At 44.2% G+C, this 12,957-nt stretch overlaps 1 protein-coding gene across 1 annotated transcript in view; it reads left to right on the forward strand.

Moving 5' to 3' along the window:
• QPCT (glutaminyl-peptide cyclotransferase) overlaps positions 1-12,957 on the forward strand; it is a 298,053-nt gene that overhangs the window by 264,795 nt on the left and 20,301 nt on the right. The window contains exon 6 of the mRNA XM_063443353.1: positions 5,041-5,157. Coding sequence (XP_063299423.1) covers positions 5,041-5,157 — 117 coding nt within the window. The remainder of the gene's footprint in view (positions 1-5,040; positions 5,158-12,957) is intronic.

Raw genomic sequence — 12,957 nt, forward strand, 5'->3', positions numbered from 1 at the left:
TCTTGCAGAAGTGTTGCTTTGGAGGGGTGGGATGTGGGGGTTGTAGCCTTTAATGTGGGCTTTTTAAACCCCATATATCATGAGGTACTGGAGGAGGCGGCACTGGTGTCCTTTTTCTTTTTCCATCAGGCAGCTGATTCTCAAAGCAGCCACGGCAGTTGATTCGCAAAGCAGGCATGGCAGCTGATTCTCAAAGCAACCACTTTTATAGCAAATATAAGATCACTAATATAGTGCTTCTCCAGGCCTATAAGGGAGCGGAGATTGTCCCCTACAGGTGACAATCAAGAGAGGGGTGCTGGGCAGAGGGCCTCCACTGTAACCCTTCTCCACTGCTTAAGTAGTGTGCCAGAAGGGTGCCAGCACTTACCCTTGCAGTCTGCCGATTACATGGTGTCTACATAGTCTCCCATTGAGTCCCTGATCCTAGATACTTGGCCCTCACCCATATTTATGATGCAGTGCCCATGTGCCAGCATCATCGCTGATGTGGGTTTGCATCATATTTAATGCCCCCTCATGTTTTGGGGCATAGCCTCAAACGTTTAAAATAAAATTGAAAAAACAGGGTTCAAGAGAATACTGAAATCGGATAACATCTCAATTAATTTGCCCTTTGGTGGATCCCCATTCAGATCTCAAGCTGGTTTTAGCTCATCTTGTGCCATCACAAAAAGAATCAGGGCCATCTGAATATCAAAATGATCACACCCAAAAAGACTGTCCTAGGGTGGTTTTCAAGTATCCGGTGCTCTGTTTGGGTCTCTCATTGACCGAAAGGATGTTCTTAGTATTTCTGATTTTCTGTGTTCTTGACCCGACTTTCCTATTGACTACTCAGAATTCTGGTTTTCTTGACCTAGCTCGGTTTCAGTTATCCAATCTCTGGTGTCCCCTAATATTTAATTGCCTTAAGTTTATTCTATACCTCTGTCCTTCATGAAGCCAGCCATCTCTAAGGACTGGTGATATATTGTCGCAGTACTTACCTGATCGACATGCTGCTCCGACTTTCCTGAGCTTGCTGCGTGCACCATTTGGGAATTGCCACCTCCGGTTCACTTCTGTAAGTATAACTATTGCTGCTCCACGCCGCAGGCCACAGCACCCCAATAACTGCTGTCACTATCAGGTTTTTTTTTTTGCAAAACATGACCTCTGAAGTAGACAGAGCCAGCCCTCTAAGGGCAATTTTAATGAAAATAAAGATGCATTTCCTACTGAGGTTAAATGAATATTCTAAGAACCAAAACAACTTTTAGCTTAATGAAGCTCTTCTGGAGAATAGTTAATACTCCTGTAGTCTTAGTGATAAATTCTCTTGGTGGAGTGGCATAGCATACCCAATTATTATTTTTGTCACTTAAAAAGTTCTTTTTTTAATCATTGTTCTCTTTCTGACTTTTTGGGGTCTTTAACCCATTTTGTTGGAGAGATAAGAGAATATACACAAAAGGTCTCTCGGTCACTGGCACTTACTGGATTCACTTGCATCATGATGTCATTATGCACAGACTGAATGCTGTCGTGTCTGAGAGCCTTTGACATCTCTTGTCAGGCAAACCTCATGAGTATAGGGGAAGAGCTTGACATGCATGTTTTCCACTGCAACGATTTAAAAACATTTTTTTCTAGCTATTTGTTTTTGACAATCTTTTTATTTGTTTTTGATGAGTTTACAATAGAAAGCAAGACAGTCTGAAGAATGGAAAAAAATTATGTCTTCATGTCAAATATGTTTAACTCTGAGTAAGCAAGCAATGTCACATGAGTGACATATACTAGCATATATAACGGACGGGGCAGTGCTGTGGTTTATGCATAATGATTTTACTATTCAGGCGGTCACACAGAGAACTATTTCAACCATCGAATGAGACTGGCGCTATTGAGTGTTTCAGAGATTCACCTAGAGTTAATTAATGTGTCGGGAAAATGAAGCGATAGCCATGAACAAACCATGAAAAATAGCAAGAAAGATAGGGGTGCGTGTATCCCGTTGAATGGACATAAGGAAAAGAGTGGGGTGAAAAAAAAAAGAGAATATGGGAGGGAGGCTCCCCCGTGGTCCCTGCCTGTCACTTATCTGCTCATGCCGCAAAGATCGTATTGTATATCCAGGACCTTCACACCTCCTCATAACACTCTACCCAGCCTCTCAACATAGCAGAGCTCTCTTCACCTCCTTTTATCTTCTACACTCTTGCCATCCAAGATGCAAAAGATGTTTTTACAGCGTTGGAATCAAGGAGCGTGCCGCCGTAAGTGTTTGGATAACGATTGTATTTAGATACTGGGAGCATGGTGTGACACAAAACTATGTCTGCAGGTTGGAAGTGAACCCCTTAATCTGAAACCCTTGTCACGGTCTCATGTATGCTCGTCTAAAAGAGTGTGATTATCGGAAATGTATAGTATTGTCTGTGTATTACCCAGAAAATATGTAATATGGAGCCACTGGGCTTCCATATCTCCAGAAGATATCTAGTATTTTGGGCATAAATCTGTGTAATTTTTTTGTGGGGTGTTGTACTATTGAGTTAAGATTTTATATTTCATTTCCTGGTAGTGTGAAGTTTTGTTTTTTTAAATTAATCATATTGATTGTTCCAGAAATACTAGATTGCTGGTGATAGCCATTATAACACTTTCATTTCAAACCAAGTGCCAGGTGTTGGAATGGAGTACATAGATATATGCTTACAGTACAGCAGAGTGGGGAGGAACATTTTCACAAAACTCTTTCATTAACCCCTTCAGGACGGAGTCAATAGTGCACGTTCTGATCAAAACAAAATGTAAACAAAAACTAGAATTTGCGCTATATGTCTGTTCACCCGTAGTTCCCCTCTTTCAAATTATATGCACCCACACTTATTATATATCATTTTGTTCAGGAGAAACAGGGCTGTAATTTATCATTAACTATTCATATATGGAACATAATTTATTATTAATACAATTTAAAAAAATGTGAGAAAATAAGATTTTTTTTTAATTTGCATTTCCGTCTGACATTTTAACTGTGAATGTCATAATACTGTTAGTTTTTACTGCAGAAAAATGCACATATTTGTAATCAGCGATGTGTCACGAGTACAACAGTACCCCCCATTAACAGGTTTTATGTTGTTTTGGAAAGTTACAGGGTCAAATATAGAACATTCCATTTTCAAATTGAAATTTTCCAGATTAGTAATGTTACCCTTGAGACGGTGTGGTAGCCAGAAATGAGAATTACCCCCATAATGGCATAGCATTTGAAAAAGTAGACAAGCCAAGGTATTGAAAGTGGGGTATGTTTAGTCTTTTTTTAATAGCCACTTAGTCACAAACACTGGCCAAAGTTAGCGTTCATATTTGGTTTTTGTGTGAAAAAAGCAAAAAACTAATATTTGGCCAGTGTTTGTGACTAAGTGGCTACTAAGAAAGACTGGACATGCCCCACTTTCAATACCTCGGGTTGTCTACTTTTGCAAATGGTGGCCATCATGGGGGTAATTCTCATTCCTGGGCTACCATATGCTCTCAAAGGCAACATAACCAATCTGGCAAATTTCAATGTGAAAAAAATGAAATGCAAGCCTTATATGTGACTCTCTAACTTTCCAAAACACCGTAAAACCTGTACATGGGGGGTACTGTTATTCTCGGGAGACTTCACTAAACACAAATATTAGTGTTTTAAAACAGTAAAACATATTACAACAATAATATAGGCCATAAATGTGCCGTTCGCTTGTAAAAAAATGCGAAAAACGTCACTTTTACTTAAAATATCATCGTTGTAATACAATTTACCAGTTTGAAACACTAAAACAGAGTAAAACAGTACCCCCTATGTACAGGTTTTATGGTGTCTTGGAGAGTTACAGGGTCAAATATAGTGCTTGCGAATATAATTCTCTGCACTTTCTCCCTGTGTTGTCAGGCATGTCAATCAAATTCTAATTAATCAAATCACATAATTACATTAAAAGATTATTTAAATATACACGTAGAATTTTAATATATATGCATTTATAGGTATTTAAATTCTATGTGTATACTAATGTAATCTTTTATATAATTATATGTATTTATCTATATATATATATATATATATATATATATATATATATATATTGCGGTTATTTGTATTTTATATATAGATTGTCATTCTAAGTGTATTTTGTTACCGATATATATATATTAATAACAAAATACAGTTAGAATGAAATTACATATGCATATATAATTTATATTAAATTTTGTTTTAATATTTTATTTATTTATTTTATTATTTATTTATTATTTTAATTATACGTATTTATATATAATATATATATGTACATCTATTATATATATATATATATATATATATATATATATATACATATTATATATATGTAACGTCATTCTAAGTGTATTTTAATATTAATATATATACTTATATTAATATTAAAATACACTTTGTATGACGTTACATATATATAATATGTATATATATTATATATATATATATATATATATATATAAATATATTTAATTTATTTTTACATGTGTTTTATTTATTTATTTTTACTTTCCCACCAGCAGGGGGACTGTCTGATATTTCAAACAGTCCCCCTGCTGGCAGATCCATAGCCAGCTATAGGGGGCCATGTGATCGCTCTTTGAGAGCGATCACATGGCCCCCGGGGGCCTCATTTGCCGGAGGGGGGCTGCCTGGGCTGTCGGGCAGCCCCCCAGAAGAGGATCGCGGCGGAGGTGAGTACAACTCATCTCCTGGGGGCTTAAGCCGTTACGACGTACCATGCCGTCGCAACAGCTTTAAAGCCCATTTAATGCAGGACGGCATGGTACGTCGCAACGGTGTTAAGGGGTTAACTGTGGGGACAAGAAAGAAAGATGGTGGTTGTCAAAATATGCACATGGATTTTTTTTCTATTAATCTAAAGTGTTTTCACACTTCTAAGAAGTTCAAAAAAAGTTATAACATTGAAAATCATATTTTTTTATATATATATATTCAATCATATATTGATTTTTTTTTTCTAGAACGTAGACTTCATGCTTTAAACCTACTTAGGAGTCATCCTACTGAAGTAAGTTATTTTCAAAGCAGTGTACATGGAAGACAAGTTGATGATGACCATGTACCATTTTTACAAAGAGGTAAGCATTATTTAAGAATAGAAACATAGAAACATAGAATGTGACGGCAGATAAGAACCATCCGGCCCATCTAGTCTGCCCAATTTTCGAAATACTTTCATTAGTCCTTGGCCTTATCTTATAGTTAGCCTTATGCCTTGGCCTTATGCCAAGGCCTTGGCCTTATGCCTATCCCATGCATGCTTAAACTCCTTTACTGTGTTAACCGCTACCACTTCAGCTGGAAGGCTATTCCATGCATCCACTACCCTCTCAGTAAAGTAATACTTCCTGATATTATTTTTAAACCTTTGTCCCTCTAATTTAAGACTATGTCCTCTTGTTGTGGAATTTTTTCCTTCTTTTAAATATAGTCTCCTTCTTTACTGTGTTGATTCCCTTTATGTATTTAAATGTTTCTATCATATCCCCCCTGTCTCGTCTTTCCTCCAAGCTATACATGTTAAGATCCTTTAACCTTTCCTTGTACGTTTTATCCTGCAATCCATGAACCAGTTTAGTAGCCCTTCTCTGAACTCTCTCTAAGGTATCAATATCTTTCTGAAGATACGGTCTCCAGTACTGCGTACAATACTCCAAGTGAGGTCTCACCAGTGTTCTGTACAATGGCATGAGCACTTCCCTCTTACTACTGCTAATGCCTCTCCCTATACAACCAAGCATTCTGCTAGCATTTCCTGCTGCTCTATTACATTGTCTGACTACCTTTAAGTCATCAGAAATAATCACCCCTAAATCCCTTTCCTCAGATGTTGAGGTTAGGACTCTATCAAATATTCTGTACTCTGCCCTTGGGTTTTTACGTCCAAGATGCATTATCTTGCACTTATCCACATTAAATGTCAGTTGCCACAACTCTGACCATTTTTCTAGTTTACTTAAATCATTAGCCATTTGGCTTAATCCTCCTGGAACATCAACCCTGTTACATATCTTAGTATCATCAGCAAAAAGACATACCTTACCATCAAGACCTTCTGCAATATCACTAATAAAACATTAAAGAGAATGGGTCCAAATACAGATCCCTGAGGTACCCCACTGGTGACAAGCCCAAGCTTCGAATATACTCCATTGACTACAACCCTCTGTTGCCTGTCACTTAGCCACTGCCTTACTCATTCAACAATATTGGAATCCAAACTTAAATATGGCAGTTTATTGATAAGCCTTCTATGTGCAACAGTGTCAAAAGCCTTACTGAAATCTAGGTAAGCAATGTCTACTGCACCACCCTGATCTATAATTGAAGATTATGCTAGCGCAGTGTACTGATAATCTTAATTTTAATAATGACAGGAGGCGAATATTTGCATTAACTTTCTTTACTAGCTCCATAGCAGCAAAGAAAAATACTCTTAAAGAAAGAACCAATCAGAGTGAAGCAGAGGATATATAAGCCCATGTATAGCCCATCATTTCCTCTTGATTAATGCGACATCACAAGTCCAAAAGAAAAAATGACAAACGTGTCAGATCCAACTTGATCCCGCTTGACGTAGTTAATTCACTGTGGAGAACGGTAAGGATTTTCAGTCTCTCCATCCTCCATAAAGCTTGTTAAACTGCAAGGAAAGAGAGACTAGTATCAGTGATACGGAATTGACCGTAGACCACAAATGTCTGATTAGATATGTAAACTCTCCGTTATTCCTATACGTCTTATCCTTAGAATACTATCGATCTAATTAAACTACAGTATAAAGACGACAACACTCCCCATCCTACAGCCCTTTGAAACCTAAATACAGCAACGGTTACCATTATCCCCATGAATCGGAACTTACCTCATCATTTGGGTGGGAACATCAAGAGAAAAGGGGGGGAAATATTCGCCTCTGTCATTATTAAAATTAAGATTATCAGTACACTGCGCTAGCATAATCTTCAATTTTATAACATGACAGGAGGCTTCATATTTGCATTTTTAACGCTTAGGCAGAAGGGAGAATGCGGCATTAAACGACTGTCGGAAGTAAAAGGTCCGGAATGTTGATTCGCGAGACCAGTCCGCTGCTTGGAGAATATCTGCCAATGGTGCACCTGCCAGAAAAGCTGACGACGCCGCCGCTCCCCTTACGGCGTGCGCTCCGAAGGACGGTTCCACCACGGCAAGGGTGAGGATCCGTCTAATCCATCTGGATAGTGTGGTGGTCGAGACTGGACCATGAGGTTTAACGTATGATATTAGTAGTTGTCGAGAGTTTGGTCGGCGTAGCGTTTCCGTTGTCTCCATATATGTTCTCAATGCCCTAACCACACATAGTTGAGGTTCCGATGTAAAGAACGGGTAAAATATTGAATCAGTCTTGGTTCTCCGGGAGATTAGGAATGTAACCCCATCCGGGCCAATAGTAAAGGCATCCGCATCAAACGCCCGTACATCTGAGACACGGCGAAATGAGACCAGGCTCAGTAGAAAGGTGAATTTCGCTGTCAGCTGTTTCAAGGATAGGTGTTCATTTGAGGGCCATTCCTTCAGGAATCTAAGTACCATATCCACATCCCAGAGATGCTGATATTTTGGTGTCGGAGGGCGTCTCATTTTAATCCCCCGTAGTAGTCGGCAAACCAAAGGATCGTGTCCGATTGCTCTCCCCTGGGATGGAACGTGAGCTGCAGATATAGCTGACCTGAGGACGTTGATGGTGCGATACGATTTACCTTCTGCGAAGATGGATGAGAGGAAATTCAGTATCTCGGGTACAGGAGCCGTAAAGGGATCCAAACTCCGTCCCACGCACCAATTGAATTCTCCATGCCGATAGGTAGCTTCTTCTAGTTCCCGTGGCCCATGAATCCCACAGTAGGTCCCTAGTTGTAGCCGATAACCCGTGGGTGTCCCATGCGCCCCTGAAAGCGTCCAGGCTACCAGAGGTAGGCGATCGTCCAGAAGCATGGGGTGTGGGTTGCCCAGTGGATCCCTGAGCAGGTATGGGTTGTTCGGTAGGAGGAGTGGATCGTTGCACGATAATTCGAGTAGGCCGGGGAACCAGGGCTGGCTCTGCCATAATGGTGTCAATAGTGTTAGCGTCACTTCCCGTTGTCGAATGTGATGAAGCACTCTCGCAATCATTGCGAATGGAGGGAAGGCGTATGCCCCCTGTCTGGGCCAATATTGGGTGAATGCATCCACCGCTACGCACTCCGGGTCCGGGAGCCAGCTGTAGAATCTCGGCAGTTGACGGTTATTGCGTGACGCGAAGAGGTCGAGGGTGAACGGTCCCCTCTGTTCGTTCAAGCGAGTGAATACCTGTGTGCTCAATTGCCAATCGCTGACGTCTCTCCAGTGTCGTGAGTACCAGTCCGCGGTGAGGTTCGATTCCCCTGGTAGGTGCTTGGCCTTGATCGAGATGTTGCGCGGGAGGCAATAGTCGAAGATCTCTTTCGTCAGATTGGCTAGTGTTTGGGAGCGAGTTCCTCCCAGGTGGTTGATGTAGCGTACCGCGGAAAAGTTGTCCATCCGCAGTAGGATACAGCAATTGTATAGTCCTTTCGCCAGGCTGTGAATGGCGAAGGATCCGGCTAAGAGCTCCAGACCATTGATGTGCATGGTGAGTTCCTGGTTCGTCCAGATCCCACCTGTGGATGTTGATCCATCTGTGGCGCCCCATCCCCGTCGGCTCGCATCCGATTCTAGAATGAAGTCCGGGTGACTGCCGAAAATGGCTCGACCATTCCATGCCTGCATGCAGTTGAGCCATCATTCGAGTTCCTGGCGGACCTCGTCCTTCAGGGGAACCGGTTGGTTGTATGTGGGGTTTCAACCGTTGCATGGCCCGATAGTGTTGCGGTCCCGGAAATATGGCTTGGATGGAGGAGGATAGAAGACCCACAATCCGTGCTAGTTGTCGGAGGGGAATGGATTCGAGTTTGAGGACATTGCGTAGCTCCTTCCTGATGGCCGCCACTTTGGTCTTCGGCAAGTGGAGAGTGCAGGATCTGGAGTCTATGTCGAAGCCCAGGTATTGAATCGTGCGCGTGGGAGTCAGTGCAGATTTTTCCTTGTTGACAATAAATCCCAGAGATTCTATCAAATGAATCGTGTATTCGGTGTGGCGTGAGGCCTTGTCGCTCGTGTTGCAGAATATGAATATATCGTCTAAATAGATGATACATCTGATGCCTCGAGCCCTGAGGTGGGCCACCACCGGTTTCAGCATTTTCGTGAAGCACCAGGGGGCTGAGCTGAGGCCGAAAGGGAGGCAGGTGAATTGCCACGGAGATCCGTGCACTAGGAAACGAAGGAGTGGACGGCTGTCTATGTGAATAGGGATCGAAAGGTATGCGTCTTTGAGATCCAGACGTGTAAACCAGTCCCTTTCTTGTAATAAGTCCCTCAGAAAATGGATGCCTTCCATCTTGAAATGGCGATAGACTACGTGGGCATTCAGGTCCCGTAAGTTGATCACCGGTCGGAAGTCTCTGGTCTTTTTTCGCACGAGGAACATGTTGCTGAAGTAACCCCCCTGGGGTGTGTGCGGGCTGTATCGCGCCCTTTTTGAGGAGTTCGCTTAATTCCAACTCTATAAGTTGGGAGTCCGTGGTGGTGAAGCATAGGGGCCGTGGAGGCCCGTGTTGCACGGGGCGTGATTGCAGTTCGATGCGATAGCCCCTGACCGTTTGCAACACCCATGCGTACGTGGTGAGACCTGCCCAATCCTGGGAAAAAAGAGAAACACGGCCGGCAGTCATGGTTATTAAAGACATAGGTGTGTTTGGTTTCCTTACCTGTGGTAAATCCGGCGGGGCTCCCCGGCCTCTCTCCGTTCCCCTTTGGAAGTGGGAGTACGACTGCCTCGTTCCCGAGTCCGGATAGGACAGTTGCGTGTAAAACTGTTGCGGAGGTCCAGTGCGGGGGCCTGATGGCCAGAAGCGGCTGGTGGCACGGCCCCGCTGCCGACCAGCCCTTGAAAAAAACACCCCTGGAGGGGTTGCCTCTGAAGACCTTTCTCATAGAGGTACGAGCCTTGTTTAGGGACGTGAACACATTCACGTGTTTATTGAGGTCCTTCATAAACGCCTCTCCGAAAAGTTTGCCCTGTGCCTGGGGGCCTAATTCTTTTACCCCAAGGTAGGCCAGCTTCGGGTCAATTCAGAATAGTGCTGCGCGGCGCCGTTCTGTTGAGAGGGCCGCATTTGTATTCCCCAGGAAGCAGAAGCCCCGCTGGGTCCATTCTCTAATATCGTGCGCCCAATTGCGCACCATGTCCGCGGTAAATTAGTCCGCTCTGGTATAGGCGTCATCAGCCAAATACATCACTCGGGCTAGCGGCCCCATCGCATCCAGGAGCTTTTCTTGCGCCCCTTTAAAGCTCCGTTCGATCCCCCTGCGTGGATCGCGACCACCTCTTTCCATGAATGTCAGCATGAGCTGATAAAACTCTGGCGTAAACGCCACCTTGTCTGGCAGGGAGGGTCTAGGGCACTCAGCCCGCATCCTCTTACGGACGCGTTTCTCGAGCGGTTTCCGAATCCAGAAGTGCATAAACTTCACAAGGTGGTCGGGTGAAGCCCACTCCCCGGAGCGGGGGTGGCGTATATTCCTGGGATCAAACATGTGTTGTCCTGTAGTATCCAGGAAGGTCTCTTGCTCCTGGCTAGCAGATGTCATGGAAGACTGCCACCCTTTCCTCTGGGGCTCACCCAGGAAGGTCTCTGTGACATAGGCGTTGGATCCCCAATCACAGTAGTCGGAATCCGAAGCCTCTGCCTGCCACTCATCCAGGACGGACAGGGTATGGGGCATCTCTTCTTCCTCCTCTGAGGAGGCGTCGTCGGGGATTGTTGTAGGCACGGGTGTTACCTGTGCATGACGCTTGAGAGGCGCTTTGCCCTTTTTAGGGGCTTTCCGAGAACCTTCGCCCTTCCAGTGGCGCTTCGCCGGGTGCTGTCTCTCTTGGGAGGAATCGTCGGAGTCACTGGAATCGTCTCTGGGGCGACTAGATTTGCCCGGCGGCTTGAGGGTATCAGAGGCCGTCGGGAGCACCATTGCCATGGCTTTTTCTAGCGATGCGGCTACAGCCGCATTAATCATGGCTTGCATCTGATCCGCGGAAATCTGTGTCTCCTTTTCCATTATGTTAGTTAGCTGGCAGGCACAGGTTGGAGAGGTATGGGGACTGTATGGGAGGGTATGGATAAGAGGCCGTCGGCCGTCTATGGTATAACGCTTAGTAGCGTGGAAGGCGGACTCAAACTGGGGCTCACCCAGGAAAGAGGGGAATTGCTATAGCAAATTCCCGTAAGCAGCACTGATATGGGGGCTCACCCAGTGCCAGAATACTAGTATAAAACTGACTGGTAATTCCACTCCCTAAGGGTTGATACACCCAAAATACACAAGTCCCTTTAATGTAAAAGCAACACTCACTTGCAGTAGACTGGTAGTCTGAAGCACACCAGGAGCTCTCCTGTCCTCAGGCTTAGTCCACAGTAGCCACAGCACCCACAAGATGGCCCCCGCGATTCTCGCGAGGTCTGGCCCTTTAAAAGCCCGGGAACAATTTCGCGGGGAACAGCAAGGAAAAAGTGCGTTCGGCAAGTTTGGTTGCATGAAAACCCTCTGTTAGCGCTGTGTAACGCGCGAACGGAGGAGAGGCAGCACTAGGAGGGCGGCTCTACCGAGGCAGCCCTCTGAGTCTCCACAGAGCCCTGCCTGAGTAAAGGGCGGGAAAGAAACCTCCGTTTGCGCTTTGTAACGCGCGAATGGAGGAGAGACAGCACTACCGAGGCAGCCCTCCGAGTCTCCACAGAGCCCTGTCTGACTACAGGGCGGGAAAGAAACCTCCGTTTGCGCTTTGTAACGCGCGAATGGAGGAGAGGCAGCACTAGGAGGGCGGCTCTAGCGAGGCAGCCCTCCGAGTCTCCACAGAGCCCTGTCTGACTACAGGGCGGGAAAGAAACCTCCGTTCGCGCTTTGTAACGCGCGAACGGAGAAGAGGCAGCACTGGGAGGGCGGCTGTACAGAGGCAGCCCTCCGTTATCGTGAGTGTGTGCGCTGCCTCTCAGCTTGCCCGGATCCATTCACACAGCAGTCTGTGTGAGTAGGACAGGCAAGAGAATCAGAAAGGTGGCGAACATTGCCACGGGGGGGGGGGAAAGGGGGGTGGGGGGATACCCAGATGCTCTGAGGAGAAAAAAAACCCCAACAAGTAAAACCTGCCCCACACAAATTAAAGGAGCCCTCACCACCCCCACTACAAATACTATTCAGTACCTAAAATGACTATAAAATAATATTAAAGAAGCAGTACTCTGACCTGACTTGTGCTGGAGCAGCAAAGAAAGAGGAAATGATGGGCTATACATGGGCTTATATATCCTCTGTTTCACTCTGGTTCTTTCTTTATGTTTTTTTCTTTGCTGCTATGGAGCTAGTAAAGAAAGTTAATGCAAATATGAAGCCTCCTGTCATGTTATAAAATTTTAGTTACCCAGTCAAAAAAATCAACAAGATTAGTTTGGCATGATCTCCCTGAAGTAAATCGATGTTGTTTCTGATCTTGAAATCCATCTGTTTTTAGATGTTCAAAAATCCTATCCTTTAACATGGTTTCCATCACTTTCCCCACTACTGAAGTAAGGCTTACTGGCCTATAGTTGCTCGACTCCTCCCTACTACCTTTCTTGTGAATGGGTACAACATTCGCCAACTTCCAATCTTCTGGGACTACTCCTGTTAGCAATGATTGGTTAAATAAGTCTGTTAATGGTTTTGCTAGGACACCACTAAGCTCTTTTAATAGCTTTGGGTGTATTCCATCAGGTCCCATTGACTTATTTGTCTTTACTTTTGAG

Source organism: Pelobates fuscus, chromosome 2 (assembly GCF_036172605.1).
Source record: "Pelobates fuscus isolate aPelFus1 chromosome 2, aPelFus1.pri, whole genome shotgun sequence".
NCBI classification, from domain to species: Eukaryota; Metazoa; Chordata; class Amphibia; order Anura; family Pelobatidae; genus Pelobates; species Pelobates fuscus.